This window comes from Calcarisporiella thermophila (assembly GCF_041956535.1).
Source record: "Calcarisporiella thermophila strain CBS 279.70 unplaced genomic scaffold VTP21scaffold_10, whole genome shotgun sequence".
NCBI classification, from domain to species: domain Eukaryota; kingdom Fungi; phylum Calcarisporiellomycota; class Calcarisporiellomycetes; order Calcarisporiellales; family Calcarisporiellaceae; genus Calcarisporiella; species Calcarisporiella thermophila.
The window spans coordinates 580896-594518 of NW_027192200.1; the positions used below are offsets into that span (position 1 = coordinate 580896).

The 13623-nt window shown below is 48.8% G+C and overlaps 6 protein-coding genes across 6 annotated transcripts; 4 read left to right on the forward strand and 2 right to left on the reverse strand.

Annotated features, from left to right (window-relative positions):
- Nucleotides 1-413: 413 nt before the first annotated feature.
- Nucleotides 414-1105, forward strand: VTP21DRAFT_979 (uncharacterized protein; the record flags this gene model as incomplete). The annotated part of the gene is made up of 3 exons (XM_069400774.1): nt 414-479; nt 564-645; nt 708-1105. The coding sequence occupies 3 exons, from the start codon at nt 414-416 to the stop codon at nt 1103-1105; spliced, it is 546 nt and encodes a 181-aa protein (XP_069251868.1).
- A 928-nt stretch (nt 1106-2033) lies between these two features.
- Nucleotides 2034-3763, reverse strand: VTP21DRAFT_980 (uncharacterized protein; the record flags this gene model as incomplete). The annotated part of the gene is made up of 4 exons (XM_069400786.1): nt 2034-3084; nt 3165-3235; nt 3330-3503; nt 3629-3763. The coding sequence occupies 4 exons, from the start codon at nt 3761-3763 to the stop codon at nt 2034-2036; spliced, it is 1431 nt and encodes a 476-aa protein (XP_069251869.1).
- A 584-nt stretch (nt 3764-4347) lies between these two features.
- Nucleotides 4348-5831, forward strand: VTP21DRAFT_981 (uncharacterized protein; the record flags this gene model as incomplete). Its single annotated transcript, XM_069400797.1, has 6 exons — nt 4348-4570; nt 4667-4764; nt 4844-5149; nt 5210-5309; nt 5390-5470; nt 5557-5831. The coding sequence occupies 6 exons, from the start codon at nt 4348-4350 to the stop codon at nt 5829-5831; spliced, it is 1083 nt and encodes a 360-aa protein (XP_069251870.1).
- Nucleotides 5832-6042: 211 nt separating this feature from the next.
- Nucleotides 6043-7757, reverse strand: VTP21DRAFT_982 (uncharacterized protein; the record flags this gene model as incomplete). The annotated part of the gene is made up of 8 exons (XM_069400808.1): nt 6043-6206; nt 6280-6399; nt 6464-6629; nt 6706-6798; nt 6921-7088; nt 7165-7266; nt 7327-7517; nt 7583-7757. 8 exons carry the CDS (start codon nt 7755-7757, stop codon nt 6043-6045), a joined length of 1179 nt encoding a protein of 392 aa, XP_069251871.1.
- Nucleotides 7758-9017: 1260 nt separating this feature from the next.
- Nucleotides 9018-11176, forward strand: VTP21DRAFT_983 (uncharacterized protein; the record flags this gene model as incomplete). Its single annotated transcript, XM_069400819.1, has 6 exons — nt 9018-9315; nt 9376-9453; nt 9513-9692; nt 9764-10179; nt 10245-10710; nt 10788-11176. The coding sequence occupies 6 exons, from the start codon at nt 9018-9020 to the stop codon at nt 11174-11176; spliced, it is 1827 nt and encodes a 608-aa protein (XP_069251872.1).
- An 85-nt stretch (nt 11177-11261) lies between these two features.
- VTP21DRAFT_984 (uncharacterized protein) lies at nt 11262-13600 on the forward strand (the record flags this gene model as incomplete). The annotated part of the gene is made up of 9 exons (XM_069400830.1): nt 11262-11819; nt 11888-11998; nt 12064-12240; nt 12319-12471; nt 12541-12678; nt 12743-12916; nt 12990-13100; nt 13173-13246; nt 13348-13600. The coding sequence occupies 9 exons, from the start codon at nt 11262-11264 to the stop codon at nt 13598-13600; spliced, it is 1749 nt and encodes a 582-aa protein (XP_069251873.1).
- Between the last annotated feature and the right edge of the window lie 23 nt (nt 13601-13623).

The following is a 13623-nucleotide window of genomic DNA, read 5'->3' on the forward strand; positions in this document are numbered from 1 at the left end:
CACAGAGCGATTTGAGGTTAATTGCGGTCACCACCTTCACCCTGTTTACCATTTGCTAATCCACTTTCCTCCCCTGTGGATGGCGCGAATGCGCTGGCAAACCGGGCGGCGCAGGCGCCCACGATGCAGCTTAGATTCCCCCCCGGCGCAGCAGGCTTGTCGCGTCGCGTGCCTCTACCCGTCCCCTCCTCCTCTGCCTCCCCGCCGGCCCCAAGCTCCAAGTTCATGAAATCAACTTAATCCGGTCGGGAAAATATCAATGATGCTAACCTAACCTAGTTTATCCTCTGGCCCCGGCCGATTGGCTTTCAGTTCTGAATTTTTTTCAATTTTACTCTTTCTTCTCCCTTCCCCCTTTTGCTTTTCATCATCCTGCTTAAAAAAATTGGGAACGAAGCAGAAAATCAGGAACCATGGGCCTCTCGATTTCGAAACTCTTTAGCTCTTTACTCGGAAAACGCGAAATGCGCATCCTGATGGTAAATTGCCTTTTAGCCTGCCGCCTTTTCTCATCATCTCTCGCCTAGCATGGTTGGAAATTAAATAATCTTTATGGACCCTAGGTTGGTTTGGATGCCGCCGGTAAAACCACCATCCTGTACAAATTGAAGCTAGGTGAAATCGTAACGACGATCCCTACCATTGGTAAGCCCCCCCCCGCTCCTAACTGCGAAATAGGTCCCCCTCTCATCTCATCCTTTTCTTAGGCTTCAATGTTGAGACTGTCGAGTATAAGAACATCTCCTTCACTGTCTGGGATGTCGGAGGTCAGGACAAGATCCGCCCCCTCTGGCGCCACTATTTCCAAAACACGCAGGGCATCATCTTCGTCGTTGACTCCAACGACCGCGACCGTATAGTGGAGGCTCGTGATGAGCTGCAGCGCATGCTGAACGAAGATGAGCTGCGAGATGCCCTGCTGCTCGTGTTTGCGAACAAGCAGGATCTTCCCAACGCCATGAACCCCGCAGAGATCACCGACAAATTGGGCTTGCATTCACTCCGCCAGCGCCAGTGGTTTATCCAGGCCACCTGTGCTACGAGTGGTGATGGTCTTTACGAGGGGCTGGAATGGCTCTCAAACGCGTTGAAAACCCGCGGTTAAAAGCAAAACATAAAGGCACATGAGGTTATTTGGCTCTTTCCTGCAATACTCTGTTATTAACGAAAGAAAATTTTAAGCTAGAAAAATTATAATTTTCTTTATTTTCTCATAACTTTTTCTTTTCTCTCTTGGATATTATTATTATTTTGCTCTTCTCTTGGAGTGAATGGTGCTCTTTCTTCCACAGGATGAATTTTCTTCTTTTAATTCATTTATTCTTTTTTTAAGTGGTATCTATGTGTCTTTATATGTGTTCTTTTGAGGGATTTATTAGAATAAAATAGATATTGTTCTTACCCTCAAGCCAACGAAGTTGGGTTTGGGAAGCTATGAAGTCGGAGGGGGGAGGATGGGGCTATGCCATGCACTCTCATTCCACTATGAAAGGCGGTCTTCCTATTTTCACTTAAAGCCCTCTCCTCATATCCGAGCATGGCTCGTTTTTTTTAGCAGCCCACCCTTGTCCCCTATTGGCCTATAAGCATCTAGTTCCAGGCCAAGCTAGTGTGCATTTTCCAGACTTGTGCTTGTTTTTCCTCCCCTCTTGCACATAGGCCAAAGGCCCTGATCCCCCATAGGGTGACCTGGCCTAAGTAGAATCACATGGGGGGGGGGGGGGCTGGACATCCTATCACTGGCTGTGTATCCCTCCTTCGGGATCCATGCCTACTGCCATGGGGGTGACGTCTACCCACCACTTTCCACTGGTTTCGCCCGAGTAAATATCTATAAAATATATTCATTCTGTTTTTTCCTGTCTAATAGAAAATTATAAAAACATACAATCAAACTCCAAGACACAAAGCCCCCGATACCCGCCGAAAATAAGACAAATAAAAATAGAATAAAAAGGATGAAATATATTTTTCAAGTGTTACTTTATTCCTCCGGCAAGCTTCGACCAGGAATGGTCCACACTCCCCCTTTCCTAGTTATCGCCATTTTGCTTCTTCTCCTCTCCCTCCCCCTCTGCCGCCTTGGCCGCGACATTTCCATTCTCGGTGGTGGAAGCGGTGGCCATGGCGCTGGTTAGTTTCGCGATCTTCTCCTCAGCCCGGCGCTTGTTCTCCTCGGTCACCTTCTGTTGGTTGTCGAGATACCACTGCTTCTTGGCCTTGATCGCCTCAATCGACTTCTCGATGTCGTTCACGCTGACGGGCACGTCCACCTTGATCTCCCAGAAGCGCTCCATGATCGAGAGCGGGAGCTTGAGCAACGAGGGCTGCTCGGGCTTCTTCTCCTTCTGCTGCGTGTTGCGGCCGCCCTTCTTTCCGCGCCCTCCGACAAAGTAGTCGTCGTCGCGCTCCGACTTCTTCTTCAGTGCAACTCCCTCGGGAAGATTGCCCTCCTCCGGCTTGCGCAAACTGGATGAGGTGGCAGCGGCAGCCGCGGAAGGCGCCTTGCTATTGGCACCGTCCAATGTATACGTCTGCAGGAACTGGAGGAGGCTGTCGCATGCAATGATCTCCTCCGAGAAGGCGGGGATCTCGGCCAGCTCACGCTCCTTTTCGGCAGCGGCAGCGCGCTTCTCCTCCTCGATCTGTCTTTGGCGCTCGCGTGCCTGTTCGCGGCGGCGCTCGCGCTCCTCCCGGACATGGTTGAAGTACGCGTCCAGAGCCCGCTTATGCTCGTCTTGCAGGGCACGCCGCTTGTCGAATTCAGCGTTGATCTCCGCCTTGATCTTGTCGCGCTCATCAAACAACTCGCGGCGCTTGCTCCATTCGGCATTTTGCTCCTTGTCAATGGCCTCGAGCTGGGCCTTGATCTCGTTATACTCGGCGTTCAGGGCCCGCGATTGGTTGTCGTCCATCGTGCGGCGGAGCTCATCAATGGCCTTCTTATCGGCGTCAATGGCCTCCTGCTGCGATTGGAAGGTCTCGAAGGTCTTCCGAGACTTCTTGAGGGAAGAAATCTCAGACACATATTTCTTCTCCTCAATCAACTTAAGCTGACCGCTCGTAACCTTGCCCTCAAGCTCGCTGTAGCAGGGAAACAAAATGCCGTGTCAATATGGAAGATAAAATGGGGGGAGGGGAGGAGAGCTCTATATATATGGCACCTGATTCTGGCATCAATTTCCTTGAGTGATTTGAAGGGCAATTTGTCTTTGGATGCTTTCATCTCGTTGATCTACACGAGATATAAATAAGTTCAGCGTCAGACGACACTTCTATTCCTCCACACAAATAAAAAAAACCCCGTCAAGTGCGGTTTTGGTCATTACCTTTTTTTGCATCGACGAGGTGAGAGTTCGAATCTGCTCCAATATAGATTCCTTACCCTTTTTAATACCGGCCTGCTTGTCGCGCAGTTCAGCAAGCTTATTGCGGAGCTCGGTACGCTTTTCATTCACATTGTTGCGGCCACCCGAGGTTCCGACCTTGTCCTTGATATCATCCTACGATGAACAAGAAAATTCCAGAATAATTAGAAAGATGATAAGAGCCATTCTCACCAATCCATCACGGTCAGCAATCCATCCAAGATGGATTGGCCTTTTATTGTCATCTGTTTGCAACTTACCAATCTTTTCCTAAGCTTAGCGATCGTGTTGTTAATCTCCTCAAGCGACTTTTTGTAAGCGTCATCATCGGGCTTTTGAGGGGCTTTGACACGAGCGATTTTCTCGGAGGCTTGTGCGGACTTTGTTTCTGCCATCGCTTTTTTCACAGTAGTTTAAACAACAAAGGATTGCTCTTCCTCTCCGAGTAGCGTGATGAAGAAAGAACAAGGCGGAAAGGTTTAAATTTTATTTGGGGTGAAGATTTAACATCCGATAATAAGCCACGCCCCGGCAATAGAATAGGGGCGCGCTTATTGCATTTTTGATTTCCTCCTCCTGAAAATCAAACCAAGTGACCTCCGCGCCTTATCAGGGGGACAAAATGCGGGCGCGAAACGCCTGGGCGAGCCCGAGTCGGTTGCCCGGCAGGACGGTGGCGAGGGGCCCACGGCCACAGTCGGCCCATTGGGGGTGCGTGGGCTTCGAACACACAGAGCCGTGCTTGCTTTTCATGCTCGCTTGATCAGGCATCAGCTATCCGGCCCAATCCATTACAGCCCGACCGTATCACGCCCTCTCACACCATGCAAAATGTTGAGGATTGATCCAATGGGCAGGGAGAGATAGTCTCATTTTTATTTTAGAGATTTGTCAATACTTCCTTTTCTTCCTCCCCCCCCCCCCCCTTCCTATCTTGTTTTTATTTTCTCCCCATATTTCCATCCCCTCAACAGCCAAGATGCTCTCCCTGCTGGAAACAAACTACAAGGACCATGCTCCGGAGTCCGCTCAACCCCTCCCGGAATCCATCCTTAAAGAAATCCCCTTCGTCGAGTTGACGGTTCGTTCAGAGGCACCCCACCTGTTCGAGGATTCGGCTAAAGTCGTGCTCGCTTTTTTCCCTTCGTGGCGGCCGGAAGAGCTAGACTTCTACCAATGCAAAGACGGCATCACCAATAAATGTAAGGACTTTTATATTAGTGGAGGAGAACTGCTTTGCGATGGAGGAGGAAGGCGAGAGAAATCCGGGCCAACTGACAACCCCCTATTTTTAACAGTGGTTAAAGTGACAAGAAAGGAAACAGGAGAATGCGTGCTAGTGCGAGCATATGGAAGAAATTCAGAGATTATTATTGATCGCGGTCAAGAAATCATGGTAATACCTTTGTAATCGCGTCCTGCCTTCTGAATGAAAATTTACTGATGACACCCCCCCCCCCTCCTCTCCTCTCTAGAACATCGTTTGTCTCTCCAATCTCGAACTCGCCCCACCCCTGTTCGGCCGTTTTAAGAATGGGCTTGTCTACGGATATATCCCGGGGAGGATCTTCTCAGTCGATGATATGGCTGAAGCACAGAAGTCGGCCCTTGTCGCCCGCCGTTTGGCACAGTGGCATAAGGTCAAATTGCCCATTGAACGTCAGTCGCGGTTGTTTAGCACTCTGTACAAGTGGTTGAAAGAGGTTCCTACGGAGTTTGCGGATGGGAAGCGAGACGCGATCTTGAAAAAGCACTTCACCCCTAACCGGCTAATTGAAGAGGTAGGATGAGATTGGGAGAGTTTTCGTCCAACCCTCTACTCACTGTCTTCACCACAAAAGGTTAAGTTTTTGGAGCAAGCGTTGGCAAAGTTCAACTCCCCGGTTGTCTTCTGCCACAACGATTTACTACACGCCAACATCATCTACACGGAATCCGATGGTATATTTATTTCGATTTTTATTATAGAGTTTATTTTTTTTCTAGATACATCCTTTTAATATCGGATATCTTCTTGACAGATGTTGCATTCATCGATATGGAATACGCCTCCTATTCCTTTCGAGGCTTTGACATTGGTAACCATTTCAATGAATACGCAGGTAAGATTTTTTTATCGGCCCCGTACTTTTTATTACGTGATATCAGTATACGATTCTAACACTATAATCACCTTCTTCTAACAAAGGCTTTGACTGTGATTATTCTCGATACCCATCTAAAGAGACACAGCTTCTCTGGCTCAGCCAGTATCTCTCCGCCTACCACCCCGACCAAGCGGTGGACATGAAGGAGCTGGAAGAGCTCTATGCCGAGGTCGACGCCTTCTCCCTTGCCAGCCACCTCTATTGGTGCCTATGGGCCCTTGCCCAGGCAAAGATTTCAGACATTGATTTCGATTATTTAGGATACGCTGTGCTACGCTTCAACGAATACTTAAGGCGTAAGGCCGAAGTATTCTGACACCCCCTGCCGCATTCCCCCAACCCCACCCCCACCCTGAACGCTTATTCTTATTCATGATTCTATTTTAAACCCCACTTATGTAATTATTGGAACCTTTCTATCTATCGATACACTCGAGCCCTTTGAACAAGGTTTTGCCTCCGTTAATATTACCATATATGTTGAAATAAAGACGTTTTTATTTGGTATCAGGCGTGGCATGCAATATTTACAAGGAGTGACCTTGGCCAGGCGGCAAGGTGGGAGACTGGGGAATATACACCGGCGAATCTTGTTTCGTGGCAGAAGGGGGCGCCAACCCATCCCTAGTGCCGTGCTCCAAACGCGCGCAATGGGCCTCATCCTCCCTCCGATGCGACGAGAACGCGTGCTCTGGAGATCGGTCAGGAATTAAAAAAACCATCGCATCATATTGAGGCCGGAGAACACCAATTTTAATTCTTACCATCTTTGTCGCCCGGAGCAAAGCCTTCTCTTCTTAGGAGATGGAAAGAGGAAGGGGTAGGATAAGGGTGAAGAAAGTTGCACTCGTCTCCTCTCAAACACTCGCCCTTCTCGTAGTCGGCTAAAGGCTCCAAAAGATTAATATAAAAGTCATATCGCATCCATACTCGCTAATGGAGACCCACCGCATAGGGCTAAATGCCATTTCGTAACGGGCACAAATTGGCACTGTAGGCGCTTTCCTGCATAGAACCGGCCATGCATGATCTTGAAAGCGGCAGAGGCATCGGCCTCCCTAGCATATTGCACATACACATTGCCTCGGAGATGCGATGCGTTATTTCTCGCCACCTATTTTTTTTTTGTTTGCAGAACTCGGCATTGAATCCAGGATATGCAAGCCATCTCTAGGAAATGCTTTTATTACCTTAAATTCAATCACCCTGCCGAAGTGATTAAATTCAGCGTAAACATCGTCGAACCACTCCGCAAAATGTTCAGCAATCTCCTCGTCGCTATACTAAAATGGAGAAAGAGCAGAGTTAAGGGTGTACTCATCAGCTATCCACGGGGGATCCTTTAGAAAAGAAATACAACAGCAATTGCACTGATCTAAAAGCTAGCCAAATATAGCTTTTGTACCTCAAGCATAATATCAGTATCTTCATCCGACAATATTTTGCGGATGCCATCATACATATTCTTCACCATTATGGTGGAGCTATGGTAAGGATACGGATGAAGTTTCGTGCAGTGCTTGCCATTTGGGCACACGCCGGTCCTGAGATAGAGAAAGCAGTAGTTGGGATCCTAGGTTAAAAAAAAAAAGGAGAAAAAAATGCATCAGTTAATATATAATGATGATATGATGAGAAACACCAACTACTTTTTCGGAAACAGTCTCGGGGTCTGGAAGAGCGGAATACATCACCGGTGTACGAGCCTCCATCGTAGAATGTGGGTGCAAGTAGGCTGTAGTCCAATCCGTCTATATAAAAATGATATGGATAAGATACTGGTAAAGCTCGAGGGAATTTATAATGACTACCACGTGCTTTTCCTGCTCTTTACTCTTATTTAACATGTCTTCCTCAAGCTTCGGTTTTAGCTCTTCCTCGATTTTCTTTCTGACTTCCTCCGCCCTTAAACGTACTCTGTTCTCGGCAATGATCTTTTGCTCCGAAAGCTCCCATTTTCGCTTGGCTTCCTCATATTCTTTGATCTCCTTCTCGTTATTGTCTTAATCATTGCAGGCAGATTAGTCGAAGACATAAGCATGACCATGCAAATCAGCAGCTAAATACCATTACTCGGAATGTCTCTCTTGGCTCGCATGGAAGCGAGCGCTCGTCGAATTTCTTTCCGGCGCTTTTTCTTCTGACGTCTTCGGAATTCAACGCGCGGTATGCGTTCATTCTGAGGCAATGCGCTACTCCCACCATGTCCTTTTGTAGGAATGGCTTCGCTTTCGTCTGACATTCTACGAACGACTTTGTTAGTTGAAAACTCGTTTAAAATCGAGAAGTGGCTTTGTGGACGGAATCTTGTACCAGAAATTCTTAAACTTGTCTCTTTTTACACTCAACTAGACGTTTTGCCCGGCATAGTAGAACCTTAGTACAATCTTAATCCATGCGTCGATTCTAGAAGATATATGCTCCTTGCATGTTTCTTTGAAGGATGTTGATACTATCACCCATGTCTGTATCCGGTCCGCCGCCTATAGGGAAATGCCGAGTACTAGGCTCGGATGAAGAGCTATTCATGGTTCAATGATGCATGGGAGATACTACCAGGTGCTTTTATGTGAATATCTGCTTAGGAGACGAGAGAAAATTGAACACACAAGTGTGAGAAGCCGAGATAGCCGAGATTCAAAAGTCTTAGGGCCATGAAGGTTCTGTTCTGAAGATGGGTGTATAAGCTCCTGAAACCGTAAATTGAAAAAGACCCATCGTGGGTCATCACATAGAGTGGGGGGGGGGGGGTTGACCTCGAAGACTCAGCCGACTTGACCCAACCTTTAATAACAAGTCTGACTTGACGCTCTATGCGGATTTGGGCTCTTGCCCATTATGTGCAAACTTTTTTACGCGCTAACCTAGGTAATAAGATCGCCTATGGGGAATATACCGCGCAGAGAAGAGGGCGTTAAGAAGGAATTAAGCTAAGCCGGCATAGGGTTAAATTTATTGCTGATTACCGCTGCTTACCAGATGCAAGATAGCCTATTGTGTAATCCAACCTGCTCACGCTCACGTGGGCTATCAAGAGCATTAGAGTTGGTATTTGGGTGGCTCTAGAGACCTGACGGCCGCGGAGAAGGGCTTAGCCGGCTCTTGGGAGGGGGGACCACCATGATCATGACCAGAGTTGTGTCACCTTTGGACAATCTGGGGCATATGCCGTTTAAAAGAGGAGCCTCCATAAACGTACTTAGCAATGCTTTCGCAGCCAGGAAAACGCCTGCTATTTGTAGTCACCCAACCTCTATATTCATCTATAGCCCCTCTCCGCGAATCACATGACGAGCTGGCTCAATTCCGGAATGCGTGGAATTTATAGGGACAGCTCGAAGTCACAAATGATCTCAGCTTGTGTCCTCAATCGAAATAGACTTCGAACTCTCTGCTAGACCGCAGGAAAGATAATTTATCAGTCCAGGCCCCACAATAACTCTCCTCCTCTACCCGCTCATCCTTAGCAAACCCTAATACTTCGAAGTTTGCTTCGCAACTCATGTCAAGCGAAGATTCCTCCGTGCGCCAAGCTGTTACCTCTCAGGAATACATTTCCATACCAGTGTCCAAGCGGCTCTCGACCATGACGGGCGAGGAGAAGTCGCAATCATGGACTTCCAAATTAAAAGACAATTTCGGCACAGCTGAAGGATGGTTTGGCAACTATGACTACGGATTCTTGTGTATGCCACGAATTCCCTGGCTTACGCGCAGGCGTCATGTAAGCCCGTTCTTCGCTTTGAATACTAAATTGCCCATTGTTCTTGCCCTGGTGATGGGTTTCCAACACTCCCTTGGTATATTCGAACTGAGTCATTAGCTCATGAATAGCACTAACCCATGTCCCCATTATCTAGCAATGATATCTGGCATCGTTACCCCGCCCTTGATTATTTCTGGCTCAGGAGACGGACATTTGAATCTTCCTGACGAAGGTACCCTCAGAATCATATATACCTTTTCTTTTCGGGCTAACTAACTCGGATGCTCTAAGATCGCCAATACCTCATCAGTGCCTCGTTACTTTGCTCGGGGTTTCTCTCCATTCTCCAAATCAGTCGGTTTAGACTTTTCAAAACTCGGTATTATGTTGGAGCTGGCCTTATCAGCGTCGTCGGCACGACTTTCACCATCATTCCTCTTGCGGAAGCTGTCATAAAGGACATGTACAAAAGTAATGGCGGCTTTTTTTTTTCTTGGTTCTTTATTTTGAGAGAAACTAAAGGCTTCTTGCCGCCCATCCAGCCGGATTTTGTCCGTCGACCGTAGGACCGGACGGAATCTTGACCAATCAACCTTGCCCGCAAGCATGGGGTGCCATTATCGGCACTGCGTTGGTGACATCCGTCATCCAGATGGCTTTATCTTTCCTCCCACCTCGATTCCTTAGCCGCCTCTTCCCTCCCATCGTCACGGGTACCACGGTCACCCTCATGGGGACCGCGTTAATAGCAGCGGGTCTGAAATCGTGGGGAGGGGGCGCCGGCCCTTGTATCTCTCGGCCCCAAACCGGATTCTTTTCTCTCTGCCCCAATACATCGGTGCCCAATGCTTTAGCCTGGGGAGATTCGCACTGGATCGGACTCGGATTCTCGGTTTTCGCCACCATTCTCCTGATTGAATTTTTTGGATCCCCTTTCATGAAGAATGCATCGGTACATGTTTGTTTTGTTCCCCCCCCCCCCCATTCCACTCCTTATGCTAATGGCAGCGGCTACTTTGTCAGGTCATCATCGGCTTGATCGTGGGCACGATTATTGCGGCGGCGACCGGGCACGTCAATACCCAGACGATCAATTCTGCTCCCGTGATTACTTTTCTATGGGTGAAGGGCAGCTATTTCGGGTTTTCCGTCTACCCGCCTGCCATTCTCCCTCTGGTCATCGTGTACCTTGTGTCAGTAATAGAGTGTATCGGGGACGTAACGGCCAGCTGTGATGTGAGTAATGTGGCCGTGGAGGGGCCCGAGTTTGAGACCCGTATCCAGGGCAGCGTGCTTGCCAACGGTATCTCGTCGGCACTGTCGTCCATCATGACCAATTCGCCCATGGTCACCTTCGCCCAGAACAACGGTATCATTGCACTCACCCGATGCGCCAACCTAGGCGCCGGATACGCCTGCTGCTTCTTCCTCATCCTTATGGGCGTATTTGCAAAAATTGCTGCCTTTTTCTTGGCCATCCCGGATGCGAGTGAGTATTCTGACACACACCCACCGCTCCTATTCCCACTAACCAACGGACTCTTCTATCTATCCTAATCCCACCAGCCCTCGGCGGAATGACCACGTTTCTTTTCGCCACCGTCACGGGGTCGGGCATCCGCATTCTTGCCTATCTCGACTGGACCCGCCGCGATCGCTTCATTGTGGCATCCGCGCTATCCATCGGTATGGGCGTGAACATGGTTCCGGGCTGGTTTGAGCATGTTATTGTGTACAATGGCGACAGCGGTGCGATCAGGGGGCTTGTCAGCTCGGTGAATGTGTTCGTGGGCACCGGCTTCTGTATCGGAGGCTTTATCGCCATCATTCTCAACCTGATCCTACCAAAGGAGGAGGCCGAGTTTTGGGAGGAGGACGTAGAGGCTGCCTCTGGTAACTCATTAGGGCATGGTAAACAGGCCACGGAGACCGAGGATGTATCTAAAGAGAATTGACGCGTATTTAATTTATTGTATACGAAACATCCGTGCCGATTTCCTTATTTCATGTATTTGTGACCTTGTTGTATTAATTTATTGAATGAATAACCCCAATGCTTTCGACTCCCTCAGACCTGACATGATGGACGAATTGGACGAAGAAGCACAAATTCAGCGCGCCATTGCTTTATCACTAGGCCTTGTGGAGGAGGAGCCCACTCGCCAAATAATTGCAGAGCATTCGCGGATTCCTCTCGAGGATACGAATCCCGTGCCAACATCGAAACAAGAACCGTCCCGGGATTCTGCGCCCTCTTCATCCTCGAACTTCATCATGTCTCGTGCACAGATGGAGCGCGAACGCCTTGAGCGTGTCGCGAAACGAAAAAGAGAGGAAAATACGGGGAATAATGGCGTGAAAATTCCAAAAACATCTCATGGAAGCCTCCTCGATCAAGATTCGGATCACGGCGCACTCCATACCAAAGCGGCCCAAAGTCAAAAGGCTGCGCTTGCTGCAGATTCTAATCGTGAGTTGAAATCAAAGATGAGTGGGAGCAGAGTGAACGAGGAATTCAAGGAAGGGAAGTTGGCACTGACCTATGTCGAAGGACATCCGCTTCATGATAAACTGCGTTTCGAGGATATAGTGGACAAGGTGCTTCTCTAATAGGAAGTGTCTCGTAAGTCATGGCCTCATTTAACTGCTTTTCGATATGATGTTAGACCAATCTGAGAAGGGCTCTCTTCTCCGCGTTTCAGCTGGACGCGGTTTGGCTGAAAGCCTACCTGCCTCCTGATATCCCCGTGTGTTTGGTGGTGCACCCGGAGCAAAAGGTGAAGCAGACGAATCCCCTTTGCATTTGTCGATTGACCATTTTATTTACCTACGCACGATATAGTCCGACAAGGGCACGGTAAAAGTCCAAGGTCGAATCACTTTAGTAGAACCCCCCATGCAAAAGTACGGCTACGGTACGATGCATGCAAAACTCATTGCACTTCAATACCCGACCTTCTTGAGAATTGCAATCTGCTCGGGCAATCTAGTCAGCTACGATTGGAACCTGCTGGAAAATGTAAGCATGTAAATCTGTAGCCCTTAGGATGGGGAAAAGCGCAGGCCTAACGATGTGTGTTCCCCCCTTGGACCACAGGTTGTCTATGTTCAAGATTTCCCCTCCTTCCCAGTGCCTGGCGGTGTCGACTCCTCCGAGTTTTCCCGTGACCTCTTGGACTTTGTTACTGCCATGTGTGTGCCCTCCACTTTCTTAGCCATGTTTTCGGATTACGATTTTTCAAAAGCGAGGGTGAGTTGGCCTTTCACATCGGTTTCACCCATCACTCCATCTTAATTGAGGATGTCTTCGTCGAAATAGGTGCAGCTTGTGTGCTCGAAACCGGGAACCCATAGCGGCGCTGATCTGGAGAAGTATGGCCACACACGGCTTGCTCACCTGGTCCGTAAGTGCGGGGCACAATGCGATTTAGAGGATGGCCTTGCCGTTGAGTGTCAAGTAAACTTTTCTCTATCCACTCTATTTTTTTTTTCGCCCATTTTATTCGTCATTCATTGCGTAGACCTCATCGCTAGGGTCTCTTAACCGAAGCTACCTGCTGGAGCTCTACCGGTCTTTTTGCGGGCAGCCACTTTCGGAATCACGCACCCACAAACTAGAGTCTCCAGAGCTTCCCCCTGTAGCTATCATATACCCCACCCTGCAGACGGTGGAGACCAGCTCTCTAGGGCCACAGGTAAAGCCCATGAGGGTTTTTATCCTCCCACTTGCACTCGCTGAGCTGTCGTTCTCTCCCTCATGATGTATAGAATGCTGGCACGATTTGCTTTCGCAACGAGTACTACCAGAACCCTCAGTTCCCCCGGGGATGTCTGTATGACTGCAAAAGCCGGCGGAAAGGCTGCCTCATGCATACCAAGGTAGGTTAGGTGTTTTGCCAGTTTTCTGGCGGCTTTGAGTCGCGATCAATGCGTGCTCATGTTGGAGCCTAGTTCATCCTAGCCGGATTTCTGGAGGAAAAGCGGATCAGCGACCATCGCAGGCTGGGCGGATGGTTTTATTGCGGGTGAGTTCATGCGATGCTTCCCTGCACATTCCTATAAAAGGCGATGGACTGAGATCTCTCCTATAGAAGCCATAATTTTTCCAAATCGGCATGGTATGTAGGAAGGATGGTTTATTAGGCGTGTTGGCACTCACCGCGCCATGTCTGTTTAGGGGGGTCCAATCTCGATCACGTAATAGGCAACTGCAGCTTCGCATCAACAACTGGGAACTGGGCTGTTTTGTCCCACTCTACTCCACCTGCAAAACCGGTGGCGGCCAAGATTGGTTCGTGCAACATGGCGTTCCTGTTCCCTACGTCCGACCACCTGATGCATACGGCTCTGGTGACAAGCCTTGGCTGCAAACCTCCTGATGCCTCCTCCTTTTAGCTCCCCT